This window comes from Orcinus orca, chromosome 6 (assembly GCF_937001465.1).
Source record: "Orcinus orca chromosome 6, mOrcOrc1.1, whole genome shotgun sequence".
In the NCBI taxonomy this organism is placed as follows: Eukaryota; Metazoa; Chordata; class Mammalia; order Artiodactyla; family Delphinidae; genus Orcinus; species Orcinus orca.
In genome coordinates this window covers 107,168,638-107,182,633 of record NC_064564.1, presented here as the reverse complement: position 1 = coordinate 107,182,633, position 13,996 = coordinate 107,168,638, and the positions used below count along the sequence as shown (strand labels likewise).

Below are 13,996 nucleotides of genomic sequence, written 5' to 3'. Positions count from 1 at the left end.
GTACCATAACTATTTTGATTGATATACACAAAATTCATAGGGAATAAGTGGCTGTGTGTGTGTTTAGACAAAACCAGAAACGGTTCCTGAAAACACCCAGTTCTGTGGAAGCCCCGTGCCTTCAGAACCGCTCTGTACATCTCTTCGCTGATTGCTCCAACCCAATAAGCTTGGACGAGCCTGACACTGTCCTAGGACCTTGCAGGAATCTAAGAGGGCTAAGACTTGGGTTTTGCTGCTGCTCGCCCCACCCCACGCGGGATTGCAGGCAGGCAGGGGACAGGATGGCGGTTCAAGTCCCAAGTCCGTGTTCGTTTAGTCTGCGAACACTTTGAGTCCCACACACGTGCCAGGAACTCGCGCGGGGAGAAGGAGAACGGAAGGTCAGTCTTCAGTGGAAAAACAGAGCCTGCGACGCCGTGGATGCCGCCCCGGGCCTAGTTTCCCCATTCGGGGAGCGTTCGCCCCGCCCCCGAGGCCGCCTCGGAAAGGCGGCTCCGGCTGCAGGAACCTGCCCCGGGCCTGCCCTCCCCGGTTTCCGCCGCCTGGGCCGAGTCCTCGCGCCACCGGAAGCTCCCGCTGGGCCGCTGGGAAGCGGCGGCGGCGCCAAGGTTGGTTGCACTGCACCCCGCCCCCACCCGCCCCGGGACTGCGCGGGCTCCCGGCCGCCGCCCCAGCGCTGCCCGCCCGGGACAGCCCGGCTCCAGCTCTCTGGGGCGGGGGCGGGGGCTGCCCAAGTGCGGGACCCCCCCCGCGCGCCTCCGGGACCTGGAATCCCGGCTGCAGAGCCCTGCCCCGGACTCGCTGCCCCCGCCCTTCCTGCGGACGCCCGGGGCAGCCCTGCGGGGGCTCATCCTTGAATAGTCGCGGGCGCCGCTCTGCTCCCCTCAGTGCGCACGCATCCGGAGATGTGGCGGTGGCGAGACGGCCGTCACCAGCCCGCGCGGGGCGCACGAACGGGGCTGGGGGACACGGACAGGTCATCCAGCATCACTGAGCCGGGCGGGGGGTGATTGTGCTCCGGCTGCGGGACGCGGTGGGATCACAAAGCTGGGAGCCCAACCTCATCCTGGGGCGGCCCACCGGGACTCCCAGGGAAAGTGGGGTCTGGTCCAGCTGCGCCCCGAAGGACAAGTGGAAGGCTGGGAAGACGCGGGTGTACAGTGCAGAGACTCCGCGTCTTCGGGGCCCGCGGTGGGGGGGGGGGAGAGGCGCGAAGATGGGGCTGATGGCGGTTCAGAGTGGAAGAGAAGGGGGTCAAGGAGACATAAGGAGGAGCAGCCACAGAAGTGGGGGCGGGGGGGAGCACGGAACGGGTGCAGGAGGCCACAGCAAGGAAGGGAACTGGAAAGGAGGCGCCAAGAGGCGTGTCAGGTGCTGGCCACAGGGCTGGTTGGATAGAAACTGGGACAAGCCCCGGACATTTGGCACCCTCGACCTTGAGAACCTTGGGGAGATGGTTCCATGGAGATTGGAGTGAGGAAGCGGAGCGTCCGTGTAGACAGTATTTTCTAGGAGTTATGTTAAAGTGAGAAGGTGTAGATGTTGGAGAGGAATGTGGAATGAGGGTAAAGGGCGTTTTAAAGCACCATGTGTGGTTAGAACACAGGCTCAGGGCTCCCGAGTCCCCACTCACTATCGGGGAGTCCTTGGGCATGTCACTGAACCTCTTGGTGCCTCAGTTCCCTTTTCCGTAAAACGGGGATGAAGATGACAATACCTGCCTCATAGGGTTCACGTGAAGTTTAGTTGAGATGGTGCCTGTAAAAGCACTTAACGGCACTAAAAGCACCTGTTACTTTTCACTTGTAATTATTAGAGCAGCTTGCGATATTTTGCTGCTGATAGGAAGGAGCTGGGAGGCATTGAAGACAGAGGGGAGGGAAAAGGGAGCAGAGAGAAAGGGACCGAAGAACTTGGATGGAGAGAGAAATCTTGGGTTCCTGTGCCAAACCAAGGGAAGGAGGGAGCAGGTGGGGACACAGGGAAGTTTGCAGGTTTGGGGTATATGGTTGAGTGGCTTTCTGATAGTCTTTCTCCGAAGTAGGCCTCAAGGTCGTTTGCTGAGAGGGTGGAGGTCCTGATTTCCACTGCAGCAGTAGGGTAGGGTGCCATGCCCTCTTTGCCAGCGACCCCAGGCAGACTCGGCATCGCTCCCGGGAAAGTGGACAGTTGAATTTACTAGGGTCAGAGGACAACGTCAGACCTGCCTTGCCCACTTGTGAGGCTCATCTAAAGTTGATGGATTTGAAAACACTATATAAGCATAACTTACCATTTTAGTCTTTCTTCGTGACCTTGAGGAGCTGGAAGGGCTGTGGCCATCATCAATATCAAAGTTTTTCGGGCACTTCACTTGGGCCGTGCACCATGCCATGCTTTCACCCATGATCTCATTTAGTTATTACAAGTCAGGTGAAGTAGGTATTAATATTAACCCCATTTTGCAGATGCAGAAACTGAGGTGCAGAGAAGTTACTGACCTTGTTCCAGGACCCACAGCTAGTAAGTGATGGACTCAGGGTCCCAACTCAGATCTGTCAGACCTCGAAGCCTGTGATTTGAAACTACTATGGAAGTTTGCAAAACCCCTAGTAGCAACCCAGCAGAATAGAAAGATGTGGAGGGATCATCTTTTCCATTTGGTAGGTGAGAAAACAAAGGCTAGAAGCTCTGACTTCCATCCTGGGCTCTGTAGGCTCCACCAAGCTGCCTTGTTTTTGCCTCTCTTGAATGGGAGGAAGAACACAGAGCTTAGAGTCCCACAGACCTGGTGGTCATCGTGCTGTACCACCAGGTGCTGTGTGACTTTGGACCAGGCATCTTGCTCCTCTGTGCCTCCACATGCCTGCGGAATTCCTAACAGGTTGCTCTAAGGAATAGGAAGGAAAATGTTGCCTGGGGCATGGTAGATGTGCCAGGAGCCATGCTTCCCACACAACCATGGATCTGCGTCCCACTTGGCTGCTGAGACCAACTCCTCGTGACCTTGTATTTATTTAGACCTTTGTTCTCCTCAGGGCCAGGAAGTGGTGGCGCCTGATCCGAGTCTGTGGCCACCTATGACTTCCTGAGTGGGGCCGTGGAGGTAGGGCCCTGAGCAGTCCATGGTCCTGAGGCCTCGGACTTCAGAGGGGAGGGCCAGGTGTCACACATACTGATGAAGAACGCCACGGGCAGGGCTGGGCCATCAGAAGCCTTCCTGCTGGCCTTGGCCACGGGGTCCCAGAATTTTAGACCCCAGAGAAGTCTTGGAGATAATCCTGTTGCAATTCCTTTTTTTTTTTTTTTTTTTTTTTTAAATAAACAGATGGGGTAACCGAGGCCCGCTGTGCAAAAGTGACTTTTACCTAAGATACTCTGGACAGGGCAGAGCTAATATGCACGGAACTTGCATTTTGGGACCTGACTCCAGAACCCTGGGGATTTCCAGTGGGGCAGTGAACACCCACACCGAGTATCCTAGGCTGCTCGGAGGTTCCAGGGAACATAGACAAGTCACCGACTGGGGCTCTCTCTGCTCCTGTCCCCTGGGGAGGAAGTGGAGGAAGCCAGTGGCAGCCTGAGGTCCTCCGACTGGGGAAACTCTAACTGTGGTTCCTGAAAGTCCGTGACACGGTTCTTTTTTCTCTCTGACTTGCTTTCCCCTCCCTCTTGCTCAAAAGAATGACTGGACACTCCTAGAGCCTGCAGTCACCATCCAGGGGATTTTTTTCACCACAAAGGGTAATTCCTGTCTCACCCCTGCTGTGACTCAGCTGTGACGTTGAACCGCACAAGCCAGCGAGAAGATAAAATCATCAGACTCCTGCACATCAGAGAGGGTGGCCCGGCCAGCACTCACCTCTTCTCCCAGCACAGACTCCACGGAGCTGGTCCCCTCCCCAGAGGAGCTTGAACAGGGGCCCCCCACCAGCCAGCCTGGGACCCTGAGATGGCCTCTGGCTCGGCCAGCAGCCGCCACCCGGCCCCCGATGAGAACGAGTTCCCCTTTGGGTGCCCCCCCACCGTCTGCCAGGACCCACCAGAGCCCAGGCCCCTCTGCTGCGCCGTCTGTCTCTCTGAGAACGTGAGGTGAGGGGTCGGAGGAGAAGAGGCGGGTGGGAAGGAGGTGCCAGGGAGGGACCCCTCACGGGAGGCGGGGGTGAGAGGAGCTGTGGTTTTGGGCAGGTGACTTCACCTCTCTGGCCTCAGCTTCCACACCTGTTCCTCAAGGGTCCCAGACACTGCCCCGTCTGACTGTTGGTGGGAGGAGAAGTAGCCACAGAAAGACATCAGCTCCCTTAGCAGAAGGCCATCCGGGGTCAGGGGGAGAGCCTCTGGGTCCAGCTGGGCTACTTACTGTGTGGCCTGTGCAAATTGTTTGATGTCTCAGCCTCCTTGTCTATAAAATGCCTGTAAAGTGATTTTCTACCTCCCAGGATTGTTACAAGGCCCAGTCAATAACATTCCAAAAACTCCTTGTAATAATGAATATAAACTCCCTGGTAAATGACAAACTGCTGTACAAATATATCTTCTTCCACAATATCACCCATCACCTCAGACTGTTTGCTGGGAATGCTTTTAAAGGGGACTAGATATTTTTTGTATTCATATATTATACATTTATGGATGTATATATAAAATATGTATATATTTGCATATAAATGTATACAATGCACACATTTTGCATGTGTATAAAATATACGTATATAATTTACATTGTATATTATATATTAAAATGTGTATATTTATATGTAAAATATAAATAACTCAGAGAGGTGTGACATCAATATGATCGTCAGTATCCCACCTTAAGCAACTATTATGTACCAACTGTGTGCCAAGCACTCTTTCCTTGTGTCTTCAGAAGCTCCTTGGAAAGGTGGATACTATTATTACCCTATTTTACAAATGAGGACAGTGAGGCCTAATGGACAGATGAGGTCAGTTTGCCGCAGGTCAGTTTCCTGGCAGATGTGTTCTTAAACTGCCGTGCACCCCCAGCATGACCTTTGTTTGGGACTTTACAGTTTAAGAAGGTGGGAAACTTCTCAGGCAAGCTTGAGGAGTTCCAATGCTTTCACAAAGGAGGAGGCCGAGAGAAGGCGGAGAGAGGTGGTGGTGAGAAGGGCAGGTGGGGGGAGGAGCAAAGCTCGACTGGTTTCACCATCCTGGCTTCATCTCAGGCTTTTGCAATGGGCCTCTTGGCTTCCTTCGCTGTCCTTCCAAAACCTGGCAGAGGCAGGAGAGGGATCCAGGCCTGAGGCCTGAAGAGCTCTGCCCAGCTCTGCGCCTGCCTCCCTCGACCTTGGTGGATCCATACGTCCTCTGAGGCCTCATTCTCCTTCCTGTAAAATGGGCCTGACCCCGTGGCTCTCACTGAGGACCGGATCGCTTGGGAGCTTTGTTAAAGCACATAGGACCATGTGTCACCCCATTCAGAGTCCGGCACCCACTCCTGGTTAAGAACCTCAGGCTAGGTGTTCTCGGAGGCCCCTTCTTATTCTGAGAGGCCATGGTCATCTGTAATTACTAAAAATAAGAGACCAAAATAAAATAGAGGAAGCTGAGAAGAACTAATATAGCTGCACATCCACAATCCTTTATCTGAACCCGTGGGGTCAGATGTAGTTTGGAATGGAGAAGTTTTTCAGATTTTAGAAAAGCAAGTCAGTGCATTACTGTGTAATTCTTCCAGCGGGAATTGGGGATGCACCTTATAATCAAGCAATGAATATTTCTGCAAACATAAATATTCACACTAAGTGGGATAAGTAGGGGCTTGAATAGCCTCTAGTCACTTCAGGTCAGGTTTGGCTGCCAGAGAAGCTCACTGCAAACTACAGGAAAACATTTGTTGGGGAATGGTGGGTCTGGGATGGTGGAGCTGCACGCTCATTGGTATCAGCTGCCACACTGGGCAAGGGCTAGGCATTTGGAGCTCTGGGGACGGTGGTTGGTGCCATGGAGTCGTGAATGCCTCACTCAGTGGCATTTGTTCATGTGTCCCCAGGAATGGTGAGGATCGGATCTGTCCCAAATGCAAAGGGGATGACACACCATCTGAAAGGCCAGGAAGCCTTCTGTCTCAGGAGCAGGTAAGTTGGCACTGCCAGGAAAGACTGTCTGTCAGTTGTCTCCGTTGGCAGGGGAAGAGGCCAAGTAGGTATCTGCCCACCTAGTCCCTGCCAGGTGGCTCCTTCCTTGTCTGAGTCTAGACTGAATTCATTTTGTCAGCAGTGAGGAGACTGACATTTGTGGTGGGGAAGCAACTTGCCCCAAGCCACCTGGCCGACCCGTGACAGACTCAGGGTGAGAACAGCATCTAGACAGGGGTCAACACACCACAGCCTGCGGGCCCAACTCAGCCTGCCGCCTGTTTGTACGGCTTACGAGCAAAGAATGGTTTTTACACTTAAAAGGTTTCTAAAAATTGAAAGGAGAATGAGATTTTGTGACACATGAAAATTATAAGGAATTCAAACTTCCAGGTCCCTACATAAAGTTATATTGGTTCACAGCCACAACTCACTCATGTATATATGCCTTGCGTGTGGCTGCTTTTTTATTTTTAATATTTATTTATGTATTTATATTTATTTGGTTGTGCCGGGTCTTAGTTGCAGCAGGCAGGCTCCTGAGTTGTGGCGTGCGAACTCTTAGTTGCGGCATGCATGTGGGATCTAGTTCCCTGACCAGGGATCGAACCTGGGCCCGCTGCATTGGGAGCGTGGAGTTTTATCCACTGTGCTACCAAGGAAGTCCCTGTAGCTGCTTATGTCCTGAAACAGCAGAGGTGAATAGTTGCAACAGAGGCCTCACAGCCCAAAATATTCACTATCTGGCTCTTGACAGAAAAAGTTTGCCAACTCTTGACCTAGACAGTTCTTTCTGGCCCTGTTTGCCCTCAGACAGGGACAGGCCATCCTCATCTCACTTCTCCGGCTCTGCCAAACCGTGCTTCCAGGAATAAGATACAACTTTGGTAGTGTGAGGGGCCAAAGAGATACCCTCAGGCATCAGTTTAGAACCCCAGCCCTTCTGAGCTGGAGAAGGACCCTCGTAGGTAATCCGTCCAGCCCAGAGGTTCCCACATGTTGACCAGCACTGGTCCATTCCCACCAGTTCATGACAAAAATGATAAAAAAAAAAAATAATAAGGAAATTGTTATGAGTTTTTCTTATAAAAGTAAATTCTTTCCATTTATAGAGTCAACCTTTACTCTGAGATGATGCCCTTCCTATTCATGTCTTTGTATAAAGGAAATGATCGTGATAGGTGATAGAATTCGGGGGTAAAGCCTTTATTTAGTAAAATTTTAAAATGGCAATCTTTAATCTCCTAATTTAAAAAGCAAACAAACTGGTATTGGTCTGTGAATCCAAAGCTTTAAGAATCCCTGCTGTAAATCTAACCCTCTCTTACACATGGGCCCCGACACCCACAGGGGCATCTCATTGCAAAGCTCCCTCACGACCAGGGTCTCGCCAACTTGGCCACCAGCACTGTCCACACTGTGAGGCACTGGCTCCTTTCAACCAAAGCTCCACCCTTGCCCGAACCATGGCCCAGGGGTCAGGAGACTGGTGTCTGAGGATGGCTTTATAATTCAGTGCATGGCTGAGATGACTCCCCTGTCTCCACCTGTAAAGTGAAGATGCTAGGTTGACTGTGCAGGGTCTTTCCAGCATCTGCAATGTCCCATTGCCAGTCAGTGGCTGGCAGGGCGGCTCTCCCTCCCGCTGTGGAACCAGAGGCAGGCAGGTCTCCACGCCTCCTTACCCCTTCTCTGCTCTGGCCCCTCTCCTGCAGAGAGTTGGAGGAATTTCCTGTCCCACCAGAGCTGGTTTTGAGGGCTTTCCTGTCTTCCTGTCGGCAACCCTCTCCCCCCGCAGGTCCTCAAGGGAATAATAGTAAGGCTCAGTGCATTTCCCCAGAACTTTGTACTCTACAATGTGGTTAAGAGCTAATAGGATTAACACCCATGGAATAACTTTCCAGGCCTCCCTGTTTGAGATCTTTGTACTCTACCCTCGAAAGAGAGGACACGGGCTAGATGCTTTCTAAGGCACCTGCCTGCCCGAAGGCATCAGGGCTGTTGTTTTGACGTGTTTTATTCTTGCCTCTTAACAAAATGAATACAGATTCATTGTACAAATCTTAGATAACATAAAGATGAGATATTTTAATATCTCTCAACCCAGTAGTCTTAATTTTTTCATCTTTGTTAATGTGAAATCAGATGAAAGTAGAAGCGTTCTGATTAAAGGGGAGCCTGGAGCCCTGTCCTTTCGGTTACCCCGCTTCCTTCTCCTGTCCCAGCCCCTCAGAGACACTGGGGATTCCTAGGGCCTTGCAGAGCACAGTTTGAAACTTGCTGCCTTAAACCAAATGAAGTGACTCTAATGATGGAATTACAGGCACTGAAACAGGCTACAGAGTGGGAGGAGGGTACACCCCCCAGTGGAAAGCTGGGGGGTGGGGTGAGCCAGTGGTCTGACACCTGCACAAAGCCACAAGTGGAAAGACCAGGGACTCCTTCAGCTTCTGACCCAATGGGAACTTTGGGGGGACTTTTGACCAAAGGAAAGCAGCTGATTATAAATCAACACTTTGCATACGTGGTGATTCTGCAGTCTGTGCATCTGGGGAAACCTGGGAAGTGAAGGTGGGGTGGACAGGCCGGGCCGGAGACCAGCTGAGCTAAGCCCCGAGGTGCCCATTCTTGCAACACTTTCCATGCCATCTGCTTATCAGTTTGTCCTCCTCCTCTGACTTCATTAGATTAATGTCTCTCTAAGAAGTGCTCAAAGCCCGAGACCGATTAGCTCATGTAAGAAGCAGATATTAAAGGATAACTGTTGACCTGGTTAGAGACTTGGTTCTTGCCTAGAATGACCTTCCTACAGAAGTGACAATGAAGTAGGGGACGGCCCGGTGGCTGGGAAATAGCAGTCAATTCTGTCTGCCTGAGACCCTTTGAATGGGATTGTTTCTCTCACTCTCTTCCCTCTGAGGTCACTCAGGAAGGTCAAAAGCAAGCTGGCATCTGCTGCCAGTGGCTTACAAGAGTGCCTTAAATTATTCTAGAATCAGAAAATGATAGGAGGTCAAGCTGTCTAGTCCAATTTCCGTTCTGTACTGGATTCCTGCCAAGTGGCTTTGTGTCCTTCCAGTGATGGGGAGCTCATTACTGCATGAAACCACCACTTCCACCATGGGGAACTAACTGTTGTACCATTTTCCTCTTTGTTTGTACTGAGCTGAAGTCTGTCTCCCTTGGGGCCACAAAAAGTAAGTCAGTCAGCCTCCTGTCCCCTGAGGCGGTCCTGAGTCTGTGGAAGGACGCTGACCACGTCCATCTTGAGTCTGTCCTCAGCCTCTGTGCATATCTGTGTCCTTTGAAATGCAATGCCTGGAAATGAACCCCCTTACACTTCTGAGCTTGACAATTGCATCTGTAACCTTATCGATCCCGTGACATCCTGTGTCATGCGCAGTGGTGATACCCCTATTTCACCAGTGGGTAATATATTGAGGTTCAGTGAAGAGGTGTGCCTGCACCAGTCATACAGCAAAGGGGGGGCAGAGCCAGGCTCCCACTCCTGCCCCTTAGGCTGCTGACATCTTCTCTCTGCTGCCTCCAGATGGTGGATCACCCCCAAATGTTTTACACAGGTTTAAATACACAGTCCGCCTTAAGTGCTGGAATCCACCAAATGCTGTGGAAACAGGAATGGGCAAGACTACTTTCAACTAGGGGAATCAGGCAGGACTTCCTGGAGGAGGTGGCAGTTGAGCCAAGCAGAGATTGCCAGAAAGGAAACTGACTGAGGTACAGAGGCGGGCAGGAACTGGCGAGCGGACCGAGTCCACCCTGTCACTGTTGAGTGCCTCTCCCTCAGCACTAGCTGAGACCCAAGCAAAAACAGCCCCTCCTGGCATCCAAGACCTTGGCCAGCCTCAGTGCCCAGCACAGCAGCGTGGGAAGTGCCTGGCACATTGCAGACCCTCCTCTCTGTGCAGTAGCTTCACGGAGGCAGCTCTCATGCTCCCGGCACCCTCTTGACGCTCACATTCTCGGAGGCCCCCAGGTCCCCAAGTGGGGGCCCTTTGATGGAGCTCTCCTGACCCCGTCACAAAGGGCCTGGGGAAGCAGGGAAGCTGGGAGCACCACACACCCCCAGACTTCTCGGACGTGGACAGAAGGACAAGTGTTCCCTCAGGGCTGGGATTTTGTTTTCTCTGTTTCCTCCTCAGAGGAAATTCCACTGCGAATTTTATTTTTAGCAGTTTGCAAGCAATGAGACCGCTCACACAAGGGCCTCCTGTGGCACCAGACAGGCACAGGCTTGGCTCAGGACAGATGCCCCGTTCCTCGTCTGCGACCCCAGCCCCTTCCCTCTCCAGTCCCCTCGGTCCCTGGACTTCAGATGAGGCTACCCTTTAGTCAAGGTGAGGACTCCTGGTGGGGAGGAAGGACGCTGGCCGTAGATTCCAGGCCCCTGGCCTCTGCCACAGCCTTGCCCCAAACTTGCATCCTGCAAGTCACCGGCCATCTCAGCTTCAGCTTCCTCACCTACACGAGAGGCAGAACCTCCAGTGGGAAAATAGGGTTTTACAGAATTAGTTATTAAGAGTTTGAGATGTGAGGATTAAATGAGACACGTGTATGTGACAGCCATTAGCAAAAGGAAAAAGATGTCCCAAGGGCAGTGCTTAATCCACAGGAATAATTTTGCTAATAATAGTACTTCTACTAATCATGGGTGACATTTACTGAGCACCGCGTCAGGCAGAATGATGCTCCCCAAAGATGTCCACGTGTTAATCCCTGGAACCTGTGAATATGTTACCTCACATGGCTGTATTAGTCTGCTCGGGCTGCCGTAACTAAGTACCACAGACTGGGTGGTGTGAACAACAGAAATCTGTTTTCTCACAGTTCTGGAGGCAAGAAGTTCTAGACAGAGTTGGTTTCTTCTGAGGCCCCTCTCCTTGGCTTGTGGATACCCTCTTCTCCCAGCATCTTCCCATCATCTTCCCTCTGGATGTCTGTGTCCTAATTTTCTCTTCTTATAAGGACACCAGTCATATTGGAGTAGGGCTCACCCTAATGACCTCCTTTTAACTTAATTACCTCTTTTAAAGACTCTGTCTCCAAATACAGTCATGTTCATGGGAGCTAGGACTTCCCTATATGAATTCAGGGTGGGGAGACACTACTCAGCCCATAACAATGGCAAAAAGGACTTTGCAGATGTGATTAAATTAAGGATCTTGTGATGGGGAGATGACCTTGGCTTATTTGGTGAGCCTATTGTTATCACAAGGGCCCCCAAAAGAGGGAGACAAGAGAATCAGAATCACAGCGAGATTGGAAGATGCTCTGCTGCTAGCTTTTAATATGGAGGGAGGGACCCTGAGCCAAGGAATGCGGGTGGCTTTCAGAAGCTGGAAGAACAAGAAAACAGGTGCTCACCTTGGACCTCCAGAAGAGGCACAATCCTGCTCACTTTTAGGACTTCTGATCTCCAGGTCTGTAAGATAATATTGGGCTGGCCAAAAAGTTCATTCGGGTTTTCCCATGACATGAAAAACCAGAACGAACTTTTTGGCCAACCCAAAAAATGTGGGTTGGCTTTTTGTTGTTGTTTGTTTGTTTATTTATTTGGTTGTGGCAGGTCTTAGTTGCGGCTCGCTGGCTCCTTAGTTGCAGCACGTGGGTGGGCTCCTTAGTTGCGGCATGCATGTGGGATCTAGTTCCCTGGCCAGGGATCGAACCCAGGCTCCCCGCATTGGGAGCGTGGAGTCTTAACCCCTGTGCCACCAGGGAAGTCTCAATGGGGGTTGTTTTAAGCCAATAAGTTTGTGGTATTTTGTTATAGCACAGTAGGTCACTCATGTCAGAATTTACTTATATTATGGCATTTAATCCTCACCATAACTCTATAAGGGGGAGTTCTGTTATTATACTCATTTTGAAGACTGGGAAACTGAGACATGGAGAGGTTAATAACTCTCCCAGGGCCACATAGATAGTGTGTGAAGTGCCAGAGATGCGCTTTGCACCCTGACAGGCTGGCTCCAGAGCCCACCCCCTTAACCCTGGAAAGCACCCCAAGGAGTGCTGAGTGACTGATGGTGGGACTCTGGGCAGCCTGGCTGGCCACCAGCGGCCTCTCAAGTTACGCCCTGCCCCTCCTCTGCCAGACATGAGAGGCTGGTCCCAGCCCACTCCCATTGTACATGGTAATAAGGATGCCCGCTCCACCCATGTAGCACTTGCCAGCCTGCATGGGCTTTCATTGCACAGACACACCACAGGGCTCAGATGCCAAAGGAACGTGTGCCTCTCCACCTGTGGGCGATTCTGGACTCCCACCGTTAGTTCTATCACTTTCACGTTTTTACCTCCCTCTGACTCTCACTTCAAGCATATACCCTTAGAACGGCAGAGGATTCTAATCATGGGCTCGTAGGGAGTTTCAGGGCCTGAGAGATGACCCCTTGTGCATTCGCCAGGTTCCTCACTGGCCTCAGGCCCTCTATCCTTCCCTCATGTCGGGAACTACCTTCTGGGAGAGGCTGCATCACAGGGCACTTTCCAAAGCCATTGCAGTCTCCCTGACAAGGCTACCCACCCCTCCCCAGTAAAACATCTGTTTTCTATTCTTTGTTGGGAGCAACTTGTGCTTGAAGCCCGGGGCAATGGGGCAAAGTGGGGGTTGGCCTTTTGCTGGGCTGTGCTCTGTGTCCCAAACCAACTGTATTCATTAAGCCTACAGCTCTCACTTATTCTACTATTAGAGAATAATAACTAGTGTGGCTTTGTATTTGCTCAGCCCAAAAGACCTCTGTCCTCCCCTCCTTTCATCCAAATCTCCCTTCACATCACCCCATGAGGTTATTCTTAAAAACAACAACAAAGCTCTTAGAAAATCAAGATATTATTTACATGTAATAAAATTCACTCATTTTAAGTGTACAGATTGATGAATGCCGGGAAATGTATACAATCGTGTGACCTGCAGTCAGGAGAGTCAATGTTTCTGCACCAGAAAAAGCTTCCTTGTGCCCTTGTTCAGTCAGTCTCCCCCAGCTGCAGCCCAGGAAGCCACTGGTCTATTTTCTGTCACTATAGTTTTGCCTTTTCTAGAATCTTGTAAGAATAGAATCCTCGTATGTAGTCTTTGGTGTTTGACTCTTTCATTTAGCATGTTTTGAGGTCCCTCCGTATTATCGCACGTATTAGTCATTTAGTCCATCTGACTGCTGAGTAGTGTCCTGGAGTACGGATATACCACACTTTGTTCATCCATCCACCAGTTGATGGATACTTGGATTGCTGCCAGCGTGGGCCTCTTATGAGTAAAGCTGCCGTGAACATTTACATATACCGGGACATATTTTCACTTTCTCTTGGGTAAATTCCTAGGAGTGGAATGTGTGGGTTGTCTGATAATTTGATAAGCACGGTCTTGTGTATGTATGATTTAACTTTATGAGATACTTCCATAGATTTTCCCAAAGCGGTTGTACCATTTTGCATTCCCACCAGCAACCTATGAGTGTTTCAGTTCCTCCACGTTCTCACCAAAGCTCGATATTCTCGTTCTTTGTAAATTTTAGCCATTTAGTGAGTGGACAGTGGCATTTCGTTACAATTTGCATTTCTCTGATGACTGGTGATGTTGAACATCTTTACATAGGCTTGTCATTTGTGTATCTTATTTTGTGAAGTATCTGTTCAGTATTTTACCCATTTTGTATTAGGTTGTTTGTCTTATTGAATTGTAAGAGTTCTTTATATATTCTGGATATAAGCCCTTTCCAGGTCTATGTTTAGGAAAAAGTGTTCTCCCAGTCTCTCCTGGGCTTACTCTTTTTTTCTTTTTTTGCGGTACGCGGGCCTCTCACTGTTGTGGCCTCTCCCATTGCGGAGCACAGGCTCCGGACGCGCAGGCTCAGCGGCCATGGCTCACGGGCCTAGCCGCTCCGCGGCATGCG

The 13,996-nt window shown here is 50.9% G+C and overlaps 1 protein-coding gene across 21 annotated transcripts in view; it reads left to right on the top strand.

The window, feature by feature from the left end:
• Window positions 1-458: 458 nt before the first annotated feature.
• The window catches only part of TRAF1 (TNF receptor associated factor 1), a 49,331-nt gene continuing 35,793 nt past the window's right edge, over window positions 459-13,996 (top strand). For 13 of the 21 annotated variants that reach the window (XR_007478184.1, XR_007478185.1, XR_007478182.1 and 10 more), the window contains exons 1-2: window positions 634-4,074; window positions 5,999-6,083. Coding sequence is in view for 8 of the 21 variants with exons in the window: in XM_004269273.4 (XP_004269321.1) it covers window positions 3,935-4,074; window positions 5,999-6,083 (225 nt within the window). In the remaining 13 variants the exon portion in view is untranslated. Of the gene's footprint in view, window positions 612-633; window positions 4,075-5,998; window positions 6,084-13,996 lie in introns of those variants that run through there. The other 8 variants (XM_049711595.1, XM_049711596.1, XM_033427329.2 and 5 more) reach the window with 8 other exon arrangements.